Source organism: Uloborus diversus, chromosome 2, assembly GCF_026930045.1.
Source record: "Uloborus diversus isolate 005 chromosome 2, Udiv.v.3.1, whole genome shotgun sequence".
NCBI classification, from domain to species: domain Eukaryota; kingdom Metazoa; phylum Arthropoda; class Arachnida; order Araneae; family Uloboridae; genus Uloborus; species Uloborus diversus.
The window spans coordinates 11,887,663-11,911,503 of record NC_072732.1 but is presented as its reverse complement, the minus strand read 5'-3'; the positions used below and the strand labels follow the sequence as shown (position 1 = coordinate 11,911,503).

Sequence of the window (23,841 nt, the reverse complement as noted above, 5' to 3'; positions counted from 1 at the left end):
TGAACCGAATCATTGCTTCGGTCACTCGTCTGGTCTGCTAATTCTATATTAGCTACTAGTTTGTTCCGCACTCTTGGCTTCTCCGTGAGCTTTTCCATCTCCAGCTCAGTCACTTTCCTATGCCGGGCTGATGAGTGCTAATAAGCACGAAACTGCAGTCCTCGGCTGGAAATGACTGAGCTGGCTGTGTATTTCACGTATTTAATATATATGGTTTTATCTTTTTCGTTTTTAACGACTTTATATTTTATGCTACTTAGATTTATGCCTTCTACTTCCACATACTTTTACTTTTAACGTTTTCTCGTTCTATACTTAAATTAAAAATTAATTGTATAAAATAGAAAATTGTTTGGCGCAGTATAGTCCTGAAAGGGCTCTTGCGTCATTAAACCCAAATAAACCAACCAACCAGGAAAATCTAATGCAACATGGTTTCTGAAAAACTCTTTTTCTGAGCGAACTAGTCGCAAGTTTTAGTCTTCCGAATGGCTCAGTGTCCAAGGTATGCTGGACCCTGGTCATTTTATTTTTATTTTATTTTATTTTAACCAATGATACCTTCGTACCTGCCATTTCCAGCTTAACCGGTGAAGGGTACCATGGTGGTTGAGGGGGAGGGAAAGAAACTGAAGGGAAAACTCTTGTTGAATATACAAAAATACTTATAGTGAAAAGACACTTGGTTAAAAGGTTGTATACATCCAAGTTGAAATGCCTGGTAACGGCCCCAATAAGAACATTTTTCATAAAAGTGGAAGAAACGGCTTAGTGAATCCTAATACGCGTATCTGTTTCTTCCACCGATGTTTACAGAAGAGAATGAGAATAAGGGCCAAAAAATCGGTCCTGGTCATAGCAATAGTAAAACAGATAATAGTAAATTCGTAAGTGACTTTTTTGCTCACAAGTCTGTGCATTTTCTCACTGTATAGATTGGAGACGTCCTGCTTACTCGTGTCAACGGCGACAACGTGAAAGTCGGAGACTTCGGCCTGGCTGCCCGACTTTACCCGGGCAGAGAATTGGTGCAAGAGTACGGTCATCCGGAGTTCGTGGCGCCTGAAGTCGCCAACAAACAACCCGTCTCGCTGGCCGCCGATTTATGGTGAGTGTATTTTCAGAAAACATTTTGTCGATGATACCAATGAGAGAACTCTTGTTGATGACATCGCTGATACTGATGAGTGTCAGTGAAAACAATGTCCTGTTGAACCTAAACTGCTTCTTTGAAATGACATACCTGTGAGTTTTATCTTCAAAATTTCATTTAACAAGTCTTGACTAGAATAACATAATATTCCTTATGAATCCAACAAACAACCCGTCTCGCTGGCCGCCGATTTATGGTGAGTGTATTTTCAGAAAACATTTTGTCGAGGATACCAATGAATGAACTCTTGTTGATGTCATTGCTGATACTGATGAGTGTCAGTGAAAACAATGTCCTGTTGAACCTAAACTGCTTCTTTGAAATGACATACCTGTGAGTTTTATCTTCAAAATTTCATTTAACAAGTCTTGACTAGAATAACATAATATTCCTTATGAATCCAACAAACAACCCGTCTCGCTGGCCGCCGATTTATGGTGAGTGTATTTTCAGAAAACATTTTGTCGAGGATACCAATGAATGAACTCTTGTTGATGTCATTGCTGATACTGATGAGTGTCAGTGAAAACAATGTCCTGTTGAACCTAAACTGCTTCTTTGAAATGACATACCTGTGAGTTTTATCTTCAAAATTTCATTTAACAAGTCTTGACTAGAATAACATAATATTCCTTATGAATCCAACAAACAACCCGTCTCGCTGGCCGCCGATTTATGGTGAGTGTATTTTCAGAAAACATTTTGTCGAGGATACCAATGAATGAACTCTTGTTGATGTCATTGCTGATACTGATGAGTGTCAGTGAAAACAATGTCCTGTTGAACCTAAACTGCTTCTTTGAAATGACATACCTGTGAGTTTTATCTTCAAAATTTCATTTAACAAGTCTTGACTAGAATAACATAATATTCCTTATGAATCCAACAAACAACCCGTCTCGCTGGCCGCCGATTTATGGTGAGTGTATTTTCAGAAAACATTTTGTCGAGGATACCAATGAATGAACTCTTGTTGATGTCATTGCTGATACTGATGAGTGTCAGTGAAAACAATGTCCTGTTGAACCTAAACTGCTTCTTTGAAATGACATACCTGTGAGTTTTATCTTCAAAATTTCATTTAACAAGTCTTGACTAGAATAACATAATATTCCTTATGAATCCAACAAACAACCCGTCTCGCTGGCCGCCGATTTATGGTGAGTGTATTTTCAGAAAACATTTTGTCGAGGATACCAATGAATGAACTCTTGTTGATGTCATTGCTGATACTGATGAGTGTCAGTGAAAACAATGTCCTGTTGAACCTAAACTGCTTCTTTGAAATGACATACCTGTGAGTTTTATCTTCAAAATTTCATTTAACACGTCTTGACTAGAATAACATAATATTCCTTATGAATCCAACAAACAACCCGTCTCGCTGGCCGCCGATTTATGGTGAGTGTATTTTCAGAAAACATTTTGTCGATGATACCAATGAGAGAACTCTTGTTGATGACATTGCTGATACTGATGAGTGTCAGTGAAAACAATGTCCTGTTGAACCTAAACTGCTTCTTTGAAATGACATACCTGTGAGTTTTATCTTCAAAATTTCATTTAACAAGTCTTGACTAGAATAACATAATATTCCTTATGAATCCAACAAACAACCCGTCTCGCTGGCCGCCGATTTATGGTGAGTGTATTTTCAGAAAACATTTTGTCGATGATACCAATGAGAGAACTCTTGTTGATGACATTGCTGATACTGATGAGTGTCAGTGAAAACAATGTCCTGTTGAACCTAAACTGCTTCTTTGAAATGACATACCTGTGAGTTTTATCTTCAAAATTTCATTTAACAAGTCTTGACTAGAATAACATAATATTCCTTATGAATCCAACAAACAACCCGTCTCGCTGGCCGCCGATTTATGGTGAGTGTATTTTCAGAAAACATTTTGTCGAGGATACCAATGAATGAACTCTTGTTGATGTCATTGCTGATACTGATGAGTGTCAGTGAAAACAATGTCCTGTTGAACCTAAACTGCTTCTTTGAAATGACATACCTGTGAGTTTTATCTTCAAAATTTCATTTAACAAGTCTTGACTAGAATAACATAATATTCCTTATGAATCCAACAAACAACCCGTCTCGCTGGCCGCCGATTTATGGTGAGTGTATTTTCAGAAAACATTTTGTCGAGGATACCAATGAATGAACTCTTGTTGATGTCATTGCTGATACTGATGAGTGTCAGTGAAAACAATGTCCTGTTGAACCTAAACTGCTTCTTTGAAATGACATACCTGTGAGTTTTATCTTCAAAATTTCATTTAACAAGTCTTGACTAGAATAACATAATATTCCTTATGAATCCAACAAACAACCCGTCTCGCTGGCCGCCGATTTATGGTGAGTGTATTTTCAGAAAACATTTTGTCGAGGATACCAATGAATGAACTCTTGTTGATGTCATTGCTGATACTGATGAGTGTCAGTGAAAACAATGTCCTGTTGAACCTACACTGCTTCTTTAAAATGACATACCTGTGAGTTTTATCTTCAAAATTTCATTTAACAAGACTTGACAAGAATCTTTACTAATAATAAAGCTGGAAGTCTCTCTGTCCGGAGGATATCTGGATGTCTGTAGGATGTCGGGATCTCTGTGACGCGCATAGCGCCTAGACCGTTCGGCCGATTTTCATGAAATTTGGCCCAAAGTTAGTTTGTAGCATGGGAGTGTGCACCTCGAAGCGATTTTTTGAAAATTCGATGTGGTTCTTTTTCTATTCCAATTTTAAGAACAAAATTCTCATAAGATAAAGGAGTAAGTTACGAAATTATCATAACGTGGAACCGTAACATGGGCACAAGCCAATTGGCGAGATACGAAATTATCATAACGTGGAACCGTAACATGGGTACAAGCCAACTGGCGAGAAAATTCACCATACATTATTTTTAAATATACAAGCGAACCAAAAGACCTTAAGACCTTTTAATTTTTCTATTACGGGCAAAGCCGTGCGGGTACCACTAGTAACATAATATTTCTCATTTATCGATTAAAAATATTTTTCAGATTCATGCCAGTATTCGTCACATAAATAAAAATAACTATTTACTCTAGTTAGGGCAAACCTAACCTAGTAGCATTGTGATGGCTACGCAGATCCCAATCACGGCATTACGACGCTGCCAGGTTAGGTTTTCCTCAACTATACATAGTTATTTTTTTTACTTTAAATCAGTGTCACATTTACTACCCATTCAACACCATAGGCTCAGTTGAAGGGGACGAACGGAGTTATTACTTTTTATATTATTTCTCACATGTGATTTTCATGCAAATTTTAAAAAATTTCTACGTTACCAAACATGTAATAAAAGTGTCTTGAGCACTTGAATAAATCGAATCAATAGAAAAAGTAAAAACACATATATTTTCCTATCCATTGTCCTATTTATTACCACGCTCCCCGGTTTTATAGTCAAAGAAGGTATGCAAGAACTCATTTTAAAAACTAAAAACTCATTAAAAAATTTTATGAATTTAAGCAATGTTCCTTCACGCTCCCAATTTTTGGAACTGGTAAAAAGCATCGCTTATTGAATAAGTGTGAGAGGTTTTATGTGAGTATTCAAAATCAGCAAAAAAAAAAAAAATAATAATAATAATAAATAAATAAATTCTGAATTTTATTTTTTAATAATGATTTTGCTTATTTGTTAAAAATACATCCTTACGACAACTTTAATGTTTTTTCTGTTTCTATTTTAGGAGCGTTGGTATCATTAGCTATATCTTGTAAGTATCTTTCTGTATTACATGTAGTTATAGAGCACTACTCTCTAAATGGTTGCATGAATGTGCATTACGAGAAAAAGACTGTAGAAAGCTCTTTTCTTTACATAGCTTTTCAGTTTACATTTATTAATACATGTTTGTTAAAACTTTAAAGGTGTACAAGACGGAAGAAAATGTAATGATGACAAAAATTTCTCCATTTAATTTTGTTTCTGTTTAATGAGAGTTTCAGTACCCCCTATACCGTCAATGTTAATTTGCACAGGTTCGTGTACCTTTTTCTGAAAATCTGTTCAAGATACAATTATGAAATTTTTTCTGTACCTTAAGTAGACTGTTTTCTTTATATTGAAGTAACATTTTACAGAAAGGAAGCTTGGTTTTTTTTTTTTTAAATTCTAATGCGTAAGTCATTGTATTTTTTTTAAAAAATGCCATTTTGTAACACGAAATCAGCTCTGTAAAAAAATATTTTTGGAATATGAGAAAGATTTTACTTCAGTATATGCAATTATATGTATGAAATAGGTGGTAAAAATTTCAAAGCCTAACACAAGTTAGTTTCTGAGAGAAAGGAACATTTAGTTTCAAAAATACCATTTCGAGATATTGCAATTTAAAGGGGAAAATCGTACCTTATCAACATGCGTTTAATTTTTTTTTTTAAATTATTTTAACTTACTTCTAATATGAGCACGATCAAGAAATTTGTATCATTAAAAAGGTATTGAAATGGAGTTTCAAAATATATAAAAATTAAAAAATCGAATTTTGAAAGTATTTAGGGTACTGACTCCCTTAAGTTCATGCAAAAAATTATTCTCTGCCTTGGATCACAGCTTTCAAACTAACGAGCTAAAGTTTTTGGATGAGGTCCGAGTTCTTTTATCCTGCGCAAGTTATGAATTGCATTTAGTATTGCATTGGAAATTATGTTTCTAAATACAAGGTTGTTTCTTTATAACGGTTGAAAGGGCAAACCTTGTTCCTCGCTTTAGCTAATGATAATAACTGAGCTGTTTTATATGCCAGACCCATCTCTTTCGAGTAATTATTATACAAAATAAGTCTGGTGCGTACTTGTACCAGTGTAGAGTTATAGAACATTAGTAGTTTGAGTGTTCAGAAATTTAACACTCTGCCGTACTAAAACCAAACGTTTGCCTAACTCGAGAAAAAGTTTCATTTGATAGTTCAATAATTTTTAACAGCGGTTTTAAATATTAAACAAATGTATAGTATTTATCAAAGTTTCATGTGACAAGAGTTCATAGTTTACATCGTGCAACAAGTAGTAATACTTCTTTTGATTTACTATAAGTGTTGCTGATTTATTTAAAACGGGCACTGTAACTTCGTAGAAAAATGCAATAAATGTTCTGTTTTATATTTCAATTATAATGATCATATAGCAAACAATCTACAAAATCTAAAAAAATATTTAAGTTTAACTTTAATACTGATCGCAGTAGTCATCCACATAGTATAAATAGCGTAATGAAATGTGTTAGTTTTTTTGGTTCTCTGTGAGAAAATATCACAAAAAATAAATAAATAAATAAAGAAAGAAAAATTAATTTGAATTTTGACATCTTGAATTCAAATTATGTTTTTCGCAATCACGAGTGTGTGTATGTAGGCGTGTGTGTTTGTGTGTGGGGGACATGTGTGTTTGTGTAGGGGGTATGTGTATGTGTGTGTAGGCATGTGTGTTTGTGTCTGTGTGCTGGCATAAGTGTGTGGGTAGTTGTATATATGAATGTGTGTGTGGGGAGGTATGTGAATGTGTGTGTAGGCATATGTGCTTGTGTCTGTGTGCACGCATGAATGTGTGGGTAGTTTTGTGTATGTGTGTGTAGGTGTTTGTGTATATGTGTAAGTGTCTGTATGTTTGTGTGTGTGTGTGTAGTTGTGTATGTATGCGCGTGTGTGTAGGACATGGATGCAACCTGGAGACGGCTTTCGCTATAGGAGCAGCATCGTGAGGAGCCAGCCGGTCCACGGTGATGGTGCGGAGGGTGGCGGTGGGCAAAATCAGCGTAACGCCAAAAACAGTCAAATGAGAACAATAAGCAATCGTGATTGCTCAAAGAAAAAACTTCCTTTTACAAGAAAATAAATTTTAGCACGTACAGTTAGGTTTCGCTTTGTCATTGTATTAGAATACTATTTTTGCTAAAGACACTTGAATGCTTCAATTTGTCTAGAGTAGTGTACGCTGTAATGTTGATAGAATCGTGTTTCCAGTTCATGTTGAACCATAGACTAATAATAAGAGTAGACCGAGCTTTCTCATTCTTGCTTATGAAGAAAATTGGTTCATAGATGTATCATGTGACCAGTGGAAGGGCTTGGCGAAGACTTTGGCAGCATGGTTCTAGATGGCAGCATTATCTATAGTTTGGCACTCGACATGTATTTTAAGACGTAATGTGTTTTCATTATAATTTTTTTCCAGGAGCAGAGATTGAACTGTTTTTCTTTTAGTTATGAATTATTTTGACATTAGTAATTAGTTTTTGATCACAGTTTTCAGTAACTTTTATTTTATTCGGAACTGCGTTGGCGTGAACGTAATGGCGTATACGTTTTGCGGAAACGCGAAAATGTACTAATCGGTATCTTAAATTGAAATTGTAGGTAAAAATCTTACCGTTTGCCGATTCTTTTTGGGCGCTTGCATCTTTAATTGCTTAGAGAGTTATTGAAATTGAATAAAGAAAATGCACAATACTATCTAAACGAAAAACTCACTATTTTAACAAAATATTTACAACTTAGAATAACATATTTACAAATCGGACTCCATAAAAGATCATTCTTCCGTGTTCCATCAATTATTTTTATTTTATTTCTCGCGGGCGTTGATCGTCTGCTACGATCAACGTCCGCTGTTGCTAGGATATCCACCAGTCACATGGTTTGGTTTATGAGCAGCAAAAGGGTTGCCATAGCTCGGTCTATTCTTATTATTAGTCTATGTGTTGAACAAATGCGATATTTCTGCTGACTAGGTTAGTCGGGGAGTCTCCGTTCCTGCGAGAAAATGACCGGGAGACGCTGAAGGCCGTGCAGCAAGGGAAAGCAGACTTCTTCCACGGAGGGTTCGCCGTGCTGTCGGACGAGGCCAGAGATTTCGTCACCAAACTCCTACAACCGGATCCCAGGTGAGTTCCCCTAAGGCCCCTATAGTGGAGGAGCCGACGCATCCGCCATTTCGGAGCAAACTTGATCCAGTGCTTGGTAGCGAGAGCATTGCTGCTGATGTTTACATTTCTTTAGCATGTGTTAAATTGAGTCAAATAGGTGGTTGTTCGGCTGTTAATTGTGTAAACAGCTCCAAAAAAGGATTTCAGCTCTTCAGATTTCTAGCAGATGCAGAAAGAAAAAAGAAATGGATAAATAATAGCGCGCGAAGTGACTGGCAGCCTGGGAACGACGCCAACTGTTTTTAAAATTTCGCCAATGCTCACCTTAGCTCTCCGTCTCTCTCGTTCCCTATTTGGCGAATGGTTGCCAATAAAGGTAGTTTTTCCTGTAGTACGCTTGCTCCAAAATGGCGGATGCGTCGGCCTCTCCAGTTATAGGGGCTCTAAGTTCCCCCACCACCAGGGTTGCCAGATTTAAGAACGGTAAATACGGGACAAGCTTCTAGGAGTAATGGGGGGGGGGTATTTCTGAGACGTCTATTCATGATAAGTCTGAAAAATTCAATCGCAACAAAGCTTTAAATTTCGCAAAATGTTGCCTATAAAAATCGTTTTCATTTGCGACTGATTGACGAAGCATGCGCAGAACTATGTTTCCAGCATTAGCCAATAAGCAAAGAAGAAGCAACCATACAGCTCCTCATGGTCTGCCACTAAAACAAAAACATACAAACCAAATCAAAACGAAAACCATTTTTTGCGATTGCTACCACATGATTTTCTCAGAGCTCATTATTTCACATTTTTTGTTTTACTTTATTGTTTCTCCATAAAATAATGTCTCATTCTGTAAAATATTGTTATCAGATAGAATACGGGACTTTAACCGTCCTGTAGTGAAGTTCTCCGGGACGCGGGACAATTTTTCAAAATACGGGACTGTCCCTTGAAATCCGGGATGTCTGGCAACCCTGCCCACCACGAAACAAGAGTGACAGTAACATTGTACGGTGCTCTGGAATTCACTTTCTATCCAAATTGCGTAGATTTAAGGCTTAGGGTAGACACTAGAGCCGCTATATAGATAGGCCGACGCATCAGCTTAAGTTTAGCCATTTTGGATCGGATTTTTCATTGTTGCGCTGCTAGGGTTACCACAGCAAAGTTTCGGATTTCGCCAAATTTGCAGAAAATAATATTTTATTTCATACACAATTCACGTGCCGCTAATAATTGCTTACAGTGAACAATCACCAACGCGATAACTTGCCAGAAAAGACAACCACTCAAACACGCGCTCCGATCCAAAAAGGCTGATCTTAAGCTGATGCGTCGGCTCGTATATATAGGGGCCTTAGGGTAGACTAGAGCCGCTATATAGATAGACCGACGCATCAGCTTAAGTTTAGCCATTTTGGATCGGATTTTTCATTGTTGCGCTGCTAGGGTTACCACAGCAAAGTTTCGGATTTCGCCAAATTTGCCGAAAATAATACTTTGTTTAATAAATAATTCACGTGCCGTTAATAATTGCTCGCAGTGAGAAATCACCAAACGCGATAACTTGCCAGAAAAGACAACCACTCAAACACGCGCTCCGATCCAAAATGGCTGAACTTAAGCTGATGCGTCGGCTCGTATATATAGGGGCCTTAGGGTAGACAATGCCCTCCCTCATATATCGTGTTATAATGTATACCTTTTAGTTATAATATGTTTATTTAAGCAAATATATTGCATTTTAACCAACAGAAGAATTGATTAAGGCTAACAAGTTATTATGCTAGCTGAGCTGTACACAGTTTAAGGGGAGTCAATACCCCCCTATGCCGTCAATGTTAATTTGCACAGGTTCATTTACCTTTTTTTGAAAATCTATTAACGATACAATTAGGAATTTTTTTCTGTACCATAAGTAGACTCTTTGATCCATACTGAAGTAAAATTCTACTGAAAGAAAGCTCAGTTTTTTTTTTTTTTTTGAAATTCTAATGTGTAAGTGACTGTTTTTTTTTTTTTTTTTTCAAAAAATGCTATTTTGCAACACGAATATCAGCTCTAGAAAAAAATGTTTTTCGAATATGAGAAAAATTTACTTTAGTATATGCAATTAGATGTATGGAATAGGTGGTAAAATTTTCAAAGCCTAACACAATTTAGTTTCTGAGAAAAAGGAACATTTAGTTTCAAAAATATCATTTCGAGATATTGTATTTTAAAGGGGGAAATCACACCTCATCAAAATAGGTATAAATTTTTTAAAGCTTATTTTAACTTACTTCTAATATGAGCATGATCAAGAATTTTGTATTATTATAAAAGTATTGAAATAGAATTTCAAAATATATAAAAATCGAAAAATCGAATTTTTGAAAGTATTTAGGGTACTGACTCCCCTTAAAACTAGTATGTTGTGGCCATCACGAAACATTCTTCTATATTTTTCTTTTTTTCTGATCCTTCCCCATGCTTGACGAGGAAGCAATATTCCCAACAAAAACAAAATTACACATGCAAAAACTGAAAGTTATTTTAAAAGCCTTGCTTGAATTAATTACAAATATTTTATTTGTCAACAAACATAAGATGGCAACAGTTAAAAATTTTAAATCATTGAGATAATATTTCCGATGGGGCCGTGGTAGCCTGATCGGTAGGGCATTGGACTCGGGGCCGGAGGGGCTCGGGTTCGATCCCCGCTGGTCGAAGACCCACCGTCGTCATTAAAGGGGACTGGGCGACGTTAAATATGCTCGTGGTCTCAATGTCCTCCAAGTGAAACGATACCTCTGGGGGTGCTAGTATCAGGTAGCTATTAGCTCTTGGACTAGTTCTAAATTCTCATTAACTGTTCGATCCGGTGATGGTGCTGCCATCTATCGGTATATAAAATAATGGAGGCAAGGCACTTAGTATGCAGTCCTCGACATAAATACAGTTGTAGTCAGTTGTGACTCTTGAATAGAATAGAATATTTCCGATCATGTCCATACAATTAAAATCACGAGAAATACGCAGACGACAATCTATTACGATAAAAAAAAAAAAAAAAAAACCAACACCTTGGAGCGATTGGTGTCAAAATTGAACCAAAGCCTGTTTACATATGGATTCACATATATTCCAAATTTCAACCAGAACGTAGCATTACTTCTTGAGATAGGGCACTCACAATGGAAAAAAAAAAGAACGGGCGATTGCGCTACCCCCTTTTTAGCTATTGACACCAAAATAAAATCAGCTTTTATACCCTTTAAGGGCTACTTGCCGATAAATTTTTCTTTCATTCCGTTCATTATTTCTTGAGATACAGCAGTCACAATTGACGACAAAAAACGTTCTATAGCTCGACTCTCGTTTGAGTTATTGACACCAAAATTGAATCAGCACCTGTTCCTGATACTGGCAACATATGGACCAAATTTTGTTTGATTCCGCCAGTTACTTTCTGAGGAATAGCAATCACGCGTAACTCAAAAAACGTCCCATTTCTCCACCCCCCTTGGAGGAATTCGCGCCAAAACTCAATGGGCACAAGTTCACATAGGGGCACATATGTGTACCAAATTTCGTTCGATTTCATGCGGTAGTTTTTGCTGCAGAGCGGCCACAAAAAACTGGTCACACACAGACGTGACAGACACACACATACACACACACACATACACACACACAGACAGACAGAAATTTTCCAAAAATAGTTGAAATGGACTCAGCACACCTAAAAACGTTCGAATCCGTCAAAATTCGAAATTCGAAAATTTGCACGAATCCAATACTTTCTTCTATATATTAGATATAGAAGAAAGTAAAAATGTGTAAGGTTACCGGTATTGGTTAAAAACTCAAATCGTTGGAGGAACCTAGCACTACGGTTCCAGTAGAATTCAAAACGTATTCGTAAATATCAGAATCGGCGGAGAGCAGATAAACTCTTACTAGCAAAATGAAGACCGGCTTTGGTGGCCGAGCGGTAAAACGCTCTTGCTTTGCGACCCGTCTGTGAGTTTAGCGTTGTGAGTTCGGACACCTCTCAGGTTATTTAATCTCTTAGTGCAATAAAAATCTTGTTTGTGCATTAAAATGAATAAATAATTGGTGTACATTTGTAGGGGAAAAAGCATGAACTTGATAAATATTGAATAAACGAATAATTAAAAACAAGATCTGTAAAGAAGGGGTTTCTAGGAGGTTTTTTTTTTTTCTTTTTACACTGTTATGACGAAATTTCAAGTAATTTAATTCAAGTATTTTTTTCACAAATCAAGTACTTAGTACATAATTCTTTAAAGAAAATTCAAAAGAAAAACATAGTGAATTTTAAACAGAAACAAAGCGGTTAAACGCGTGAAATAAAGAAAACAAATTAGGTGACTTCTTATAAATGCTTACTGAATGCAAAGCTTCAATTTCACATTTAAAGTATATCTGTAAAATAAGAATACCGTTCAGATAGCACGGAAAACTTATTTTAACCGAGGTGTTACTGTATCGATGTTGGCTGCATTTTCGGGAAGTTTTTTTTATGTGCTTCGTGTACGATCCTTATGTACGCATCATTCGTTCTAAATAAAAGCACAAAATTATTTAAAAGTGAAAAGTAAATGGCAAAGTTTTGATCATTTGAGGTTCGTTTATCCGAAGCTCTTTGTTTTCTGAACCCTTTTGAGTCGCAATAAGAATTCGAAATTGTTTAGTTAACAAATATGATTAATGATATACAAACTGTTGACTCCTTGATTGTGCTAAGCTAAAATGTTTTGCGTAGTATATATATTTCGTTTATTTTATTTTAAAATATTGATTGAGGTTTTTTTTCCCTCCCTACAGTCAACGATTAGATGTAGATGCAGCATTGAAACACAAGTGGTTACAGGTAAGTTTTAGTTTGCAAATTTTTTGAGTTAAAAGCAGGTTTTAGCGGTGTTTTTAAATTAAAACTTATTACCTTAAAATTTAAACTTACTTCCCTGCGATCCTGTGAAAAAAAATGCTTTAGAAACAGACCAAAACGTCTAATGTGATTTAATCATACGCTTATTGAATCTCATCTCAAAAGCCGTGTTTATATTGACATTTTCTACCCGGGAAAAAAAACCTGCTTTTAACCACATTCTGGTTATTTGCCGGGAAAATGGAGTTTTCTTCTTCCTTCTATCGACTGGAGTGAAAGCGGGGTTTTGCCCTGAGTTAGTGCAGGGAAATGTGGAGTTTTCTTCCTCCTGCTATCGACTGGAGTGAAAGCGGGGTTTTGCCCCAAGTTAATGCGGGGAAATGTGGAGTTTTCTTCCTCCTTCTATCGACTGGAGTGAAAGCGGGGTTTTGCCCCGAGTTAGTGCGGGGAAATGTGCAGTTTTCTTCCTCCTGCTATCGACTGGAGTGAAAGCAGGGTTTTGCCCTAAGTTAATGCGGGGAAATGTGGAGTTTTCTTCCTCCTTCTATCGACTGGAGTGAAAGCGGGGTTTTGCCCCGAGTTAGTGCGGGGAAATGTGCAGTTTTCTTCCTCCTGCTATCGACTGGAGTGAAAGCGGGGTTTTGCCCCAAGTTAATGCGGGGAAATGTGGAGTTTTTTTCCTCCTGCTATCGACTGGAGTAAAAGCGGGGTTTTGCCCCGAGTTAATGCGGGGAAATGTGGAGTTTTCTTCCTCCTGCTATCGACTGGAGTAAAAGCGGGGTTTTGCCCCTAGTTAATGCGGGGAAATGTGGAGTTTTCTTCCTCCTGCTATCGACTGGAGTGAAAGCGGGGTTTTGCCCTAAGTTAATGCGGGGAAATGTGGAGTTTTCTTCCTCCTGCTATCGACTGGAGTCAAAGCGGGGTTTTGCCCTGAGTTAGTGCACTAGCTGGGTATAGCCGCGAAGGGTGCAGGGTAAAGACGTTTTTCCTCTCGGATACACAGTACAAGATGTTTTTGCATGTGTACGAAATACCTTCTTTACAAAAAAATATTGCATGTGTGAAAATACCTTCTGTAGTTTACGACCTTTCTTGAAAATGGGCTTTTAATCTTAAATTATTAGAACAGCAAGTAGAGAAATTAAGGTATGTGTTGTAGATGATTTCCGGTTTTGAAAAAAACTGTAGCCAAACAGTGATGAACTTTGTAAATGAAAACAAGCCTAGTGTTTTGGCTTATTAATTCCTGGGATTTTTTTTTAAGTTTATAACTAATTAATAAAAATTTTGTAATGAAACATGCATTAAAGCAAAATTTCTTGGCTTTAATAAAATCAAGTTACCTATTATTAATTAAAAAGTGAACCTTTTATCAATGAAACCTTAACCAATAGAACCCATTTTAATAAAACATTAAATGTTTTTGTTGAGAATACGTGTAGTTAATGATATACGGAGCGCTGCAATTGGGTTGAAAAAGGTTGAAAACCCTTGGCCTAATCCTTATAATGAACTCTGTAAAACGCGTTCTACTGCCAGCGCAGTATCAATGCGGTGAAAACAACAAGACTACTGTTTGATCATCGATTACATGGAATGGCTGATATCCGGTTTATAGGCGGAAATGGACGTATCTATTAGTTTATAGGGGTGTTAGTTGGTTTGCTACAGATGTGAAATTTTGACTCTCTATTATTTAGCCTTAGTTTTGTAAAAATGAAAATCTGCTCACAGCAACATTTTTCAAATCTAAAGTATATTCGATCTATATTCTCACGGCAAAAATTAGTTGATTTATTTATTCACAACAAAGTTTTGAGCTTACCATTTTGCTTTTACGTTCCTGAACGAAATGAAAATATTTTCTTTTCTTTTTGTTGTTTCCATGGTAACTATTTTTGTTTCCCCTTATTTTATTTTAGAGAATGCAATAAATGTATAAGGCACTAGTTACATTATAAAAAGCGTGCATCAAAATCCCATCGTTTATTTTCCCTACTCCCCTGCTAGGTTCATTCAGATGGAATAGTCTTTACTTGGCAGACTGCCAAATTACATACAATCCGCGGTCAAACAGTACCGAGCTTCGCGACGATTCATAATGCGTAGTTTTATTTTGACTTTTCCTGCTCTTTCCATGCGTGACTTACGTCCAGTACTTCAAAGAAGGTCCTTATACATTATTAAATTCCAGAAAGAATTCATAATTGTTCAAGAAATTTATCCTTATTGGTGGTCAATTTTGCTCGTAAATGCTATGTATTGTGTGCGGCGAGTAGCAAAACCTTTTAAGAGTTTATTCTTCTTTTATTAGTTGGATGATATACCAGATAAATGTGATGAGTTGGAAAATATTGATAGGCTAAAGGAATATTATCGCAAGTGGAAGGCATGGGTGAGTATTAAAAAAAAACTACTTTCATAATAGCATTAGAACCACAGTTAGTTAGTCACTAATGGCACAGAAAAGTTTTGCGTACATTTTCTTAATGTTTAAAATGTTGACTCCGGCTCTTACTTCTATATGATGATAAAGAATAATTTTATCCGATTTAATCAATATTTAAAGTTACAGTGGACCTTGAAAACCCACTATTTTTTTTATTAATAGATTTTCATGAAAATTGTAGCACATGTTTATAGTATAAATAAATATTCAAATATAAATTTTTGTCAAAATAAATTAAAAAGTTTTTGAGGTATTAATTTTTTTCTTGTTTTTGATAACGGATAATCGGTATTTTTTAAAAAAAGCTCCATGCGGCACCGATTTTCACAGAAACAGATAGGAATCAACATTTTGTGCTCTTATTAAATGTAAAATAAATGTTACTAGAAAGAATTATATTTAATCCTTTATAAATTTAGAAACAGATAATATAATGAGAGATTTTACCCTGAAAATCGTAGAAATCGAAAAAAATTAATTATTTTTTATTTGCATTCCGTGTTATGATACATAAAAGTTTTCTAGTAACATTTATTTTTTACATTTAAAAAGAGCATAAAGAGTAATTTTTATCTGTTTCTGTGAAAATCGGTACTTTTTTTAAAAATACCGATTATCCGTTATCGGAAACAAGAAAAAAAATAATATCTCAAAAACTTTTTAATATATTTTGACAAAAATTTATATTTGAATATTTATTTTCACTATAAACATGTGTTAAAATTTTCATGAAAATCTACTCATAAGCGAAAAGTGGGTTTTCAAATTCCACTGTACCCTTAAATAGCTTAAGTTCTGAAATGTTTCTTGTTTTTTAGATGACATTGGTTGCTCTTAGTATATGTAAATATTGCATTGATCTTTTATATTGAATCTGTCATATTAATACGGTTAATACAGCTGTAAATGAGGGAAATTTTTATACTCGGTCAGATAAATGTGTTTTGTTCAATTTATTTATTTCGAAACTTGTTCAAGTCTATTTTTTTATTCTATTTTTGATACTTAGACAGTTCTATTCCTCAATATTTTGCGAACTATTTAATTAAATAATATCATTAGATTCATTGCTACATCGGATAAAATTGATTCCAGTCGTAGAAAACTATTGTTTTGTTGTGCCATTTGTGAGCTTTATTATTCCGTGTGGTATATAATTAGCTATTAAGTATGATGAATATGCTATACTTAATTTTAAAAGAAAAAACGTATTTACTCTTTCTAAACACCCACAGCGTATTTGTCCTTTAGAACCGTTTATTGTACTCTTTGAATTTTTTATCTATTTTTTCTCCCCTTTAAAACAAGAGTATGCATAAAGTTTTGAAAACAACATGAAGAATCAAAAATAGAATCAAAAATTCCTGACAAGTGCTTTAGAATTACAAGGAATCCCTTTGCCAATGCAAAAGAATGAAATAAGGCGTCAAAAGACAAATCTGGAAACAAGAGTCAGCAGTCATTATTTATTTTTCTATCTTTTTACATTGGTTTAAGTTCCTAACACTTCGCGCAGTGCCAATGGAAAACTTACTTGTGTAGGGTTGAAAACTTAAGCCATCCTACAATTGGAGATTTTGATTTACATTAATAGTTTATTTTGCAATAATATTCGTAACCATGCACAGTAAGAAAACATTTAGGAAATTGAAGCGACTGATACTCAAAAGTTTTAATTATTGAATAATTCTGATAACGCTAGACTCACCATGTAGCTTAGTTTTCCAATTTTAGTAGTCCTTAGTTTAGTAGTCAGTTAAGTCTGGCTGAGAGGAGATGGCAGTTTAGCTTGGTTCGTTTCAGAAGAGTCCATTTTACCAAAGATGCGTCAGGTAGAGAAAAAATTAGGAACGGAATGACGAAAATAGGGTTGCGAACTCAAAGCTTATAATTTAACTTTCTCACCAACTAAAATCAGTTTTTTCCGCCGCTTAAACATTTCAAAACTAATTAATTAAATAACAGAAACATGCTAGGAAAGCATTTTTTGCCGCTCAAATCTTTCTAAAATTTTTAAGTATTAATCATCAAAATGACTTATGTTTATTCTTTTGCATGATAGTAGGAAACATCTACAAACTTCCATCCGCAAACAAAAAATAAAAAATTAAATTTCTTGTTCAGTGTTTAATTTTATCGCCTCTGGCGAAGCTTTTTCTTAGAACTATTCACGCCAACATATGGCAACCCTTTTTGTTTAATAAGAAAATCGCCATTGTAAACCCGCCACCCTGTCCATTGCAAATAAACGCTTACAGTCCACTCACTCGCTTCTTAATAATTTAATCTAACTCCGCATATCTCACTCGAGATGCTTACTGCAACCTCAATTGAAATACTGATGTACAGTCGAGTTCCGACTTACGCGAGGGATGCGTTCTAAAACCCTTCGTGTAAATTGAAATTTCGCGTTGTGAAGGAAAGGGTATGTGTAAAAACTTTTATAAACATACCCAATTATTTTAGACACTTATAAACACCAGCTCAAATCGTTAAGAACAATTTTTTAACTATACAATATTGTTTCCTACATAAAAAGTGAAGTTTTATTTTTATTTTAAATAAAAAGAACGTTTTTTTCAACATAAAATACTGCTACGATCTACAATTTCAATGATCAGTGGGAAAGAAAGACATAAAATAAACCCGTAAGGTACTTACAGTATGTAGTAAGAAAAACAAATGCACTATAGTTTTACTGTACAGTGGATCCAGTAATGATATTTGTAACTTAAAAAAGTGAAGATGATTTATGCTGCATGATCAAACCGTTATTCTTATACTTTTAAATACACAATACAGTTGCTTCACTAGTTCTTTCTTAATTTTTCTTATAGCAACACTCCTCTTCCTGGTTTCTTAAATTTACAATACAAGAGCAGCTTCCATTTTAACAATTTTTGCATTTTCCTTAGATACTACTCGGTGAACTTTTACGGACTTCGTTTTCTTGACTTTTAATTGCACATATGAAAGATTCATTCATACCTAACTGTCGTGCTACCTTCGACGCATTATCTTCACAAAATGAAACAGCGCTCTTAAGTGTCATTATATTTCAACAACTTTCACATTTAGAATGAAAAAAGAAAAAAAAAAGGAAAAAGAGGAGTATTTATTTGTATTCAAGCAATGTATCAGACTAGTAATGTGTGGAATCTTCCGCTCCCAGTGATGCTAAAGGGAAGACAGTCTATTCACGAAAAAATTTTTTAGTAGCCAATAACAAAGCCGATATTTACAAACCGCAATTCCTTTCCGAAATTTTTGGTGTTGCGGGCGAAGAATTCGCGTTATGTATAAAACTCTTTACTGGTGAAAAAAATCACGTTATAACCATTTCGCGTAAGTCGGATCGCGTTGTAGCTGGAGTCGACTGTAATAAAATTAATGTTGTAGATTTATGTACCGTATGGTTCGCTACACTGCCTTTCTTGCTCTCATATAGTTGGCTCGTTAACAGCGTATTAAAGCTTGCTAAAAAATACATTCATATCACCAAAACTGTCGCTAAACTCATAAATATGACAAACGATCTTTCTTCCTACTTTACCGATGTTACGATAACGGACTCATACGCCACTAATGATTGACAGGTGCTACGTAGATGTGATAATACCTAATAACTAATGCTGATGGTAACAACCTTCAGATTTACATACTACTATGCCTGAACTTACAACACATTTTTCTTATATTGGTTTTTTCTTTTCAGTACGCAAATGCGCAGTGCAGATGGTTCTACAGAAGACGCACCCTCGAATCCTGCTTCACGCACCCGTCGAGGATGATCTACCCCCCGGATGAAGTGTACACACCTCCCCTGACTCCGGACAGAGAGGTCGAGGGCCGGAGCCACTTCAAACCGGCCGCCTTCGACGACCTCACCTACAGGCAGAAAATTGAGCGAGAGGTCATTGATCCAAGATCGGAAAGCCAGTAAGTGTCCATCGGTCAACGAAGTGAAAAAATAAGATTTATTTCGTTTTATTTTAAGGGGTTAAAGTACCGCAAAAATGATGAAATGATAAAAAAACATTTTTACTGCTTATTTTAAAACTAAAAATATTCTGAACACAGGGAAAAAAGTTTCATTGCTTTAGTTCAAATATTTAAAAAGTTATGAGTGGTTTTAGGCTATGCTCGCTATGTGTTCTTATGCAAAAGAAAAACTTTAAACTGCTTTTTCTCGATGATGGTATTTTTGTGTTTTAGTGTCATTAGAATCCCTAAGGATTTTTTTCTATTAAAGATACAACTTTAAAGTAATACTTTGTGCAATTGGGATAACATGTTTGACAAAACTGTGCATTGGATAAGCATTTTATAAATTACTCAAATGTTTAGAGCATGTTATACCTTTAAAAACCAATTTTTTTTTTTTTTAAACTTCGATTTTTTACATAATTAATCACAGAAAATTTTCTAATAAACTCATAAGCAAATGAATGCACAGATTTTTTTAGAGATGATTATAGTGATCGTTTAGCAAAAAAAGTTCTTTTAATTAATACAAAAATAAAAAAAGCGTTAGAGATTTCAAAAAAAAATGAAATTTTCTTCAATTATTTGAACTTTTAAAAAAAGTAGACAATATTTTTAAATTTTGAAAATAAATTATTGATTAAGAAATAAGTATGCATGTTATGATTTCAAAGAAATATAAAATTTACTTAAATTTAAAAAAAAAGTGTGAAAGGTACTGTGACCCCTTACATAAATCGGAGAAGGTAATTCTTTAAAATTCAAAAAATACTGAAACTAAATGAATGGTAAACCGGTTCGTGGAGAACGCAAGTGGAGAAAGTCAACTTAAGCAACAATGATTACGACTTAATTGCTGTCGCTGAAAGTGTGCACTTGAGTCTTTAGTAAATGTTCTCGTGGTACATAAAAGTTGAATTCAATTTGCCACTGTGACTAAATTTATCTGTCGTTTCAAATATTATCGTCTGATCGACCTTCACTCACCTACATTAATATGGATTATTTATTTCATCAACAGCTACCAAAGCGGGCCGGATACATTCCTCCTTCCACTGCGTGATCCAGACTTCCCAGTTCGCGTCCGGCGTTACCTGAAGGTCGGCGCCAATCGTTCTCCCCTCTGCTTGCGAGACACTTAAAGGACAAACACTGGGGATACCAAGACGTAAGTAAAGACTAACGCCCGTATTCACCAGGCCTCTCGACCCTTGGTCTCAGACAGCCAAATTGCCGGTCGAGGCCTTTATCAACCCAATAATCACCATGAAATACACCACCAGCTCAGTCATTTCCAGCCGAGGACTGCAGTTTCGTGCTTATTAGCACTCGCTCAGCCCGGCATAGGAAAGTGACTGAGCTGGAGATGGGAAAACCTCTTAAGGAAGCCAAGAGGGCCAAACAAACTGGTAGCTAAAATAGAATTAGCACAGACCAGACGAGTGGACCGAAGCACTGGTTTGGTTCAACTCGAAGATTGATGGCAAGGCATGGTTTAATCAGTAAATTAACCTGGTCTGCGCTAATTCTATATTAGCTACCAGTTTGTTTGGCACTCTTGGCTTCCTTAAGAAGTTTTCCATCTCCAGCTCAGTCACTTTCCTATGCCGGGCTGGTAAGTGCTAATTAACCACGAAAGTGCAGTTCTCGGCTGGAAATGACTGAGCTGGCGATGTATTTCTGCTTTAGCCCTGGCTATTGAGCCGGTAATTTACTGAATATACCATGCCTTGCCTTCAATCCTCTAGTTGAACCGAACCATTGCTTCGGTCACTCGTCTGGTCTGCGCTAATTCTATATTAGCTACCAGTTTGTTTGGCACTCTTGGCTTCCTTAAGAGGTTTTCCATCTCCAGTTCAGTCACTTTCCTATGCCGGGCTGACGAGTGCTAATAAGCACGAAACTGCAGTCTTCGGCTGGAAATGACTGAGCTGGCGGGTGTATTTCATGCATTTCTGCTTTAGCCCTGGCTATTGGGCGGTAATTTACTGAATACAATAATCACCAGTCAATTCGACCCCCAGCCAGTCATCCGAAACGCAGATTGAAGCTTTCTTATTGGTTAAAGAGGGCTTCGACCAGCGGTTTGATTATGTAACCGAAGGTCGCATTGTCTGCTGAACACCAACGTTAGAAAGCTTCAATCTTCGGTTCAGGAATCTAACCGACAGTCGACTAGTCTGGTGAACGCAGACGTTAACACGTTTGTATTTAAAAAAAAAAAATCTCAATCTTCGGTTCAGGAATCTAACCGACAGTCGACTAGTCTGGTGAACGCAGACGTTAACACGTTTGTATTTAAAAAAAAAAATTCTCAATCTTCGGTTCAGGAATCTAACCGACAGTCGACTAGTCTGGTGAACGCAGACGTAACACGTTTGTATTAAAAAAAAAAAAAACAAAATTCTCAATGCAAATGCAACGTACGAGCTGATTCGAAAACCGTTGTCAAAGAGCTGAAACAGATACTTGTGATGTAAGTTTTGTGATACTGGCCATACTTCCCTCTAGGACAAACAATGATACATTTTTTATTACGTCTTTCTAATAACAAACAATTCAGATCTAAAAGTTTGCTGCGTCACACAAAAGTGTCGAAATTTCATAAAACCTACGCCTTAAAAAACTTCAGTAACATATAAACTGCCATCATTGGCTTTAGCACCCCAGATATCACCGTACCATCCAAATGGTTTGTAATAACCGGTTTGGAATGAGTGTCTGAGGATAGTAAAGCCAACAACCTTCGTGAGGAAGATTAAATCAGTTTTAAATGTTGATGACTTTACATAGAAATTATTAGTTAAGATTACTAATATCAAGTCAATACATTTGATTAAGGAAACATCAGTCTTTACAAATATGTCCAAATGGGCGTAAAAGAGATAGAACTATTGTTGCACAGAGGAGTATTGCATTAGGTAACAACATAAAAACTTGATAACAGTTCAGAAAAGCTTACTTCTACGCACCCTTATTAAACGAGACCCGGACTTAACGAGGAAATCAAAAATAATCAGTTGATTCAATGGAAGTCTATGGAAGCAAGTGAAGCCACATTTTAGTGATTCGCAAAATTTCTATTTTCTTCAGTCTAATTACTAATGTCAAAATAATGCATAACTAAAAGAAAAACAGTTCAATCATCTCTGCACCTGAGAGAAAAAATATAATAAAATCCACATTACGTCTTAAAATACATGCCGAGTGCCAAACTATAGATAATCCTGCCAGCTGGCAACCATGCCGCCAAAAGTTTTCGCCGAGCCTTCCACCAGTCACATGATGTATCCATGAACCAATTTTTTTCATCAGCAAGTCTGGGGAAGCTCGGTCTACTCTTATTATTAGTCTACTAGCTGCGTCGCCCGGCTTTGCACGGTCTACCTCGAAAATAAAAGTTATGTCAAGTGACGCCTGTTCAACCCTCAGGCTTGAACAAAAAGAAAAGAAAAAAAAATCAGTAAAGTTTTGCGGCAGTTTGCGGGAAAACAACCAAAAAGTAAACATTTTAAATCTCACGAATACAGGAAAAGCCTTTAAAACAAAATCAAGAATGTTACTTCTTCATATTCGAGAAAGAAAATGGCAACATATCTTTCGTCTGAATGATTTTCTTTACCCCCCATAGACTAATAATAAGAGTAGACCGAGCTTTCTCATTCTTGCTGATAAAGAAAATTGGTTCATAGATGTATCATGTGACTAGTGGAAGGGCTTGGCGAAGATTTTGGCAGCATGGTTGCTAGATGGCAGCATTATTTATAGTTTGGCACTCGACATGTATTTTAAGACAATGTGTTTTCATTAAAAAAAACTTCCAGGTGCAGAGATTGAACTGTTTTTCTTTTAGTTATGCATTATTTTGACATTAGTAATAGTTTTTGATCAGTTTTCGGTAACTTTTATTTCATTTGGAGCTGTCAGCGTTGGCGTGAACGAAATGGCGTAAACGTTTTGCGTTAACGCAAAAATGTACTAATCGGTATCTTAAATTGAAACTGTAGGTAAAAATCTTACCGTTTGCTGATTCCTCTTGGTCGCTTGCATCTTTTATTGCTTAGAGAGTTATTGAAATTGACTAAAGAAAATGCACAATACTATCTAAACGAAAAACTCACTATATTAACAAAATATTTACAACTTAGAATAACAAATTTACAAATCGGACTCCATAAAAGATCATTCTTCCGTGTTCCATCAATTCTATTTATTTTATTTCGCGCTGGCGCTGATCGTCTGCTACGATTAACGCTCGCTGTTGCTAGGATATCCACCAGTCACATGGTTTGGTTTATGAGCAGCAAAAGGGTTGCCATAGCTCGGTCTACTCTTATTATTAGTCTATGTTACCCCCGCTATAAATTTTAATAAAAGCATTGTTGCCGAAAGTTGAGATGAAGCACTGAAAAATAATTTAAATGGAGGAAAGCCTTCGAAAAATATGG

The 23,841-nt window shown here is 35.8% G+C and overlaps 1 protein-coding gene across 1 annotated transcript in view; it reads left to right on the top strand.

Annotated features, from left to right (window-relative positions):
• LOC129217812 (obscurin-like) overlaps positions 1 to 23,841 on the top strand; it is a 106,567-nt gene that overhangs the window by 46,034 nt on the left and 36,692 nt on the right. The window contains exons 16-22 of the mRNA XM_054852151.1: positions 936 to 1,108; positions 4,891 to 4,917; positions 7,932 to 8,084; positions 12,897 to 12,942; positions 15,275 to 15,355; positions 19,125 to 19,348; positions 20,415 to 20,493. Coding sequence (XP_054708126.1) covers positions 936 to 1,108; positions 4,891 to 4,917; positions 7,932 to 8,084; positions 12,897 to 12,942; positions 15,275 to 15,355; positions 19,125 to 19,348; positions 20,415 to 20,493 — 783 coding nt within the window. The remainder of the gene's footprint in view (positions 1 to 935; positions 1,109 to 4,890; positions 4,918 to 7,931; positions 8,085 to 12,896; positions 12,943 to 15,274; positions 15,356 to 19,124; positions 19,349 to 20,414; positions 20,494 to 23,841) is intronic.